This window comes from Berghia stephanieae, chromosome 10 (assembly GCF_034508935.2).
Source record: "Berghia stephanieae isolate SIO BIC M18660-M18661 chromosome 10, UCSD_Bste_1.3, whole genome shotgun sequence".
Taxonomy (NCBI): Eukaryota; Metazoa; Mollusca; class Gastropoda; order Nudibranchia; family Aeolidiidae; genus Berghia; species Berghia stephanieae.
The window spans coordinates 39,534,345-39,536,844 of record NC_088369.1 but is presented as its reverse complement, the minus strand read 5'-3'; the positions used below and the strand labels follow the sequence as shown (position 1 = coordinate 39,536,844).

Sequence of the window (2,500 nt, the reverse complement as noted above, 5' to 3'; positions counted from 1 at the left end):
CTCGTTCTCTGATTAAACACTCTTCTTTCGTTCAGCTAGAATACCTTATTTTTTGTTTATAAACAACCAACCATGCTTGTCCGGGCACGTATGAATGTGTTTCACAAATTCCATGTTTTGATTGGTCAAAAATCTACTAGTTAATTCCCTTGCCAGGCCATGGAGAACTAGGTTTCCATCCCATAAGGTTTCACAATAGGCTTCAACAGTCGTAACGTCACTTCCCTCGTAATGACGCATGGTAACTTAGTAACTGGCTCTAAACTATGAAAGTAGCCATCGTTATCTTATATCCTGACACTAGAACCCACCTGGACTTATAGTTTGACGTCATATTTTAGTTTTTTTGCACCGCCTAGTGAGTTGTCGTTGATAGAGCTCAAGGAGACAAGTGACCCCATTGATTAAACTATTGAATACAGCTCACGATTTGTTTTCTTTTGTGGCCAAAGACTTGTCTTTTGCGGTAATTATTAGTCAGTGGCAGGCTATAAGTGCACGATGGCTATGGATGAACCCGGTACTTGAAATTGAATATATAGCCTCAAGTATGCCATTTTGGGGGACAATCCTGGCCGTTGGAGTGGGAAATAGATACAATTTCTTGCATCGCAAAAAACTAAAAAATCGAATTTCTGAGCAATATATTAATAAGTAATAATAATATAATAATAATAATAATAATATATAATAATAATAATAATTAATAATATATAATAATAATAATAATAAATAATAATAATAATAATAATAATAATAATAATAATAATAATAATAATAATAATAATAATAATAACGTTTTGAGTACGTTTGATGGAAATAGCGTAATATAAAAGCTCAAATTAATATTATGTTCACTTTAATTTGAAATTTTAGAGAATAAATTGCGTCATTAAAAATTCTCTCATGGACTTCTTACTTCTTACTTTTTTCAGATGAGTTACGCCGCTTCAGCAGATCTGCAAGAATTCCGCAAAATGAAAGAATTCAGTGACATTTCAAGAGTACCTTTTGCTTTCCCATCGTACACTGCATACGTAGAGGTAAGTTTTTAATCGTTATCTTATCTTATCTTATCTTACTAAAGGCTTAATACAGGAATTATCCTTTAAATGCCTTATACAATAGTTAATAATTACAGAATCTCATATTATAATAATAATAATAATAATAATAATAATAATAATAATAATAATAATAATAATAATAATAATAATAATAATAATAATAATAATAATATACTTTATTTATTTTAAGAAATGGAAATTCGTTTACAGACGTGGCATGCATGAAAATGTATAAACATAAAGTTAAGAATCTATGGCTACAATGTATACATTATAATATATGCAAATGCACAAAAGTGTAAAAATATACAACCAAGAACAAAAATAGCAACAAATATAGCTTGCATTGTATCATTCACAGATAGTTTTATACAACTTTGAATATAAACTTAATATGAAAATGTGTGTATGATACAATGAAGGACAAAGCAGACAGGGAAAGCTACAAGAAAAGTAAGATTTCTTCGACGAGGGATCAAACCTCAGACCTCTTGATTACCAATCAGACACGCTATTATTACCCGATATAGTTTGGGCAACTTAATAGGATTCAATAGTCTGATGTCACGTCCGGCCAGAAACCAGCAGCTTGGTTCTAAGCAAAGAAAATCGGTACTCTACTCACTATTCTTCGTGCTGTCTAGAACTTTATCACATGTCATGTATAAAAGTCAAAACATGATCAGATTTATAATGGTTTACTCCTCTGGATACACTTTTATTTCATAAGTTTAGTGGATATTGCGCTATATAAAAGCTAATTTTAAACAAAAAATTATTTATATACTTGTTAACTTTCACTCAACTCGTTTACCTTGTTGATCTTGTTTCAGGGCTGGGCGTTATATTCAGAATCACTGGGTATTCAGACGGGTATTTACAAGGACGATTACGAAAGGTAACTGATTTGCTTATGTCGCTCGCCCTATTCTCTTTCTCTCTCTCTCTCTCTCTCTCTCTCTCTCTCTCTCTCTCTCTCTCTCTCTCTCTCTCTCTCTCTTATTCTCACCACTTTATCTCTTTTTCATTATTTTTCATTAATATGATTATAGCACATTACAACAATTTTATATGTAATCCTAAATCTGACAGGGAGACAATGTAAAGTCCAAAACTAAGGTTTGACATGATCACTTCCCCCCCCCCCTCCCCCCCCCCTTTTTTTTCTGACCTCAGCAATCCCAATTGATGTAATTGCTCTCTCTCTCTCTCTCTCTCTCTCTCTCTCTCTCTCTCTCTCTCTCTCTTTCTCTCTCTCTCTCGTTGTCTTTTTAAAACATCTTTCACCCACACACAATATCTGATTACAAAAAAATAATTGAGCAATATCCACTAAATGTGCTCAAAGCGCTATACAAGGGGTCCCTGGTCAATAGCAACATTTTTAACATGTAGGACAGGACGGCTCATGACGCCTGTTAGGCGATATAACA

At 32.9% G+C, this 2,500-nt stretch overlaps 1 protein-coding gene across 10 annotated transcripts in view; it reads left to right on the top strand.

Annotated features, from left to right (window-relative positions):
* The window catches only part of LOC144981110 (uncharacterized), a 92,634-nt gene that overhangs the window by 81,880 nt on the left and 8,254 nt on the right, over nucleotides 1-2,500 (top strand). For all 10 annotated transcript variants that reach the window (XM_078929247.1, XM_078929244.1, XM_078929246.1 and 7 more), the window contains 2 exons: nucleotides 936-1,043; nucleotides 1,901-1,965. In XM_078929247.1, coding sequence (XP_078785373.1) covers nucleotides 936-1,043; nucleotides 1,901-1,965 — 173 coding nt within the window. The remainder of the gene's footprint in view (nucleotides 1-935; nucleotides 1,044-1,900; nucleotides 1,966-2,500) is intronic.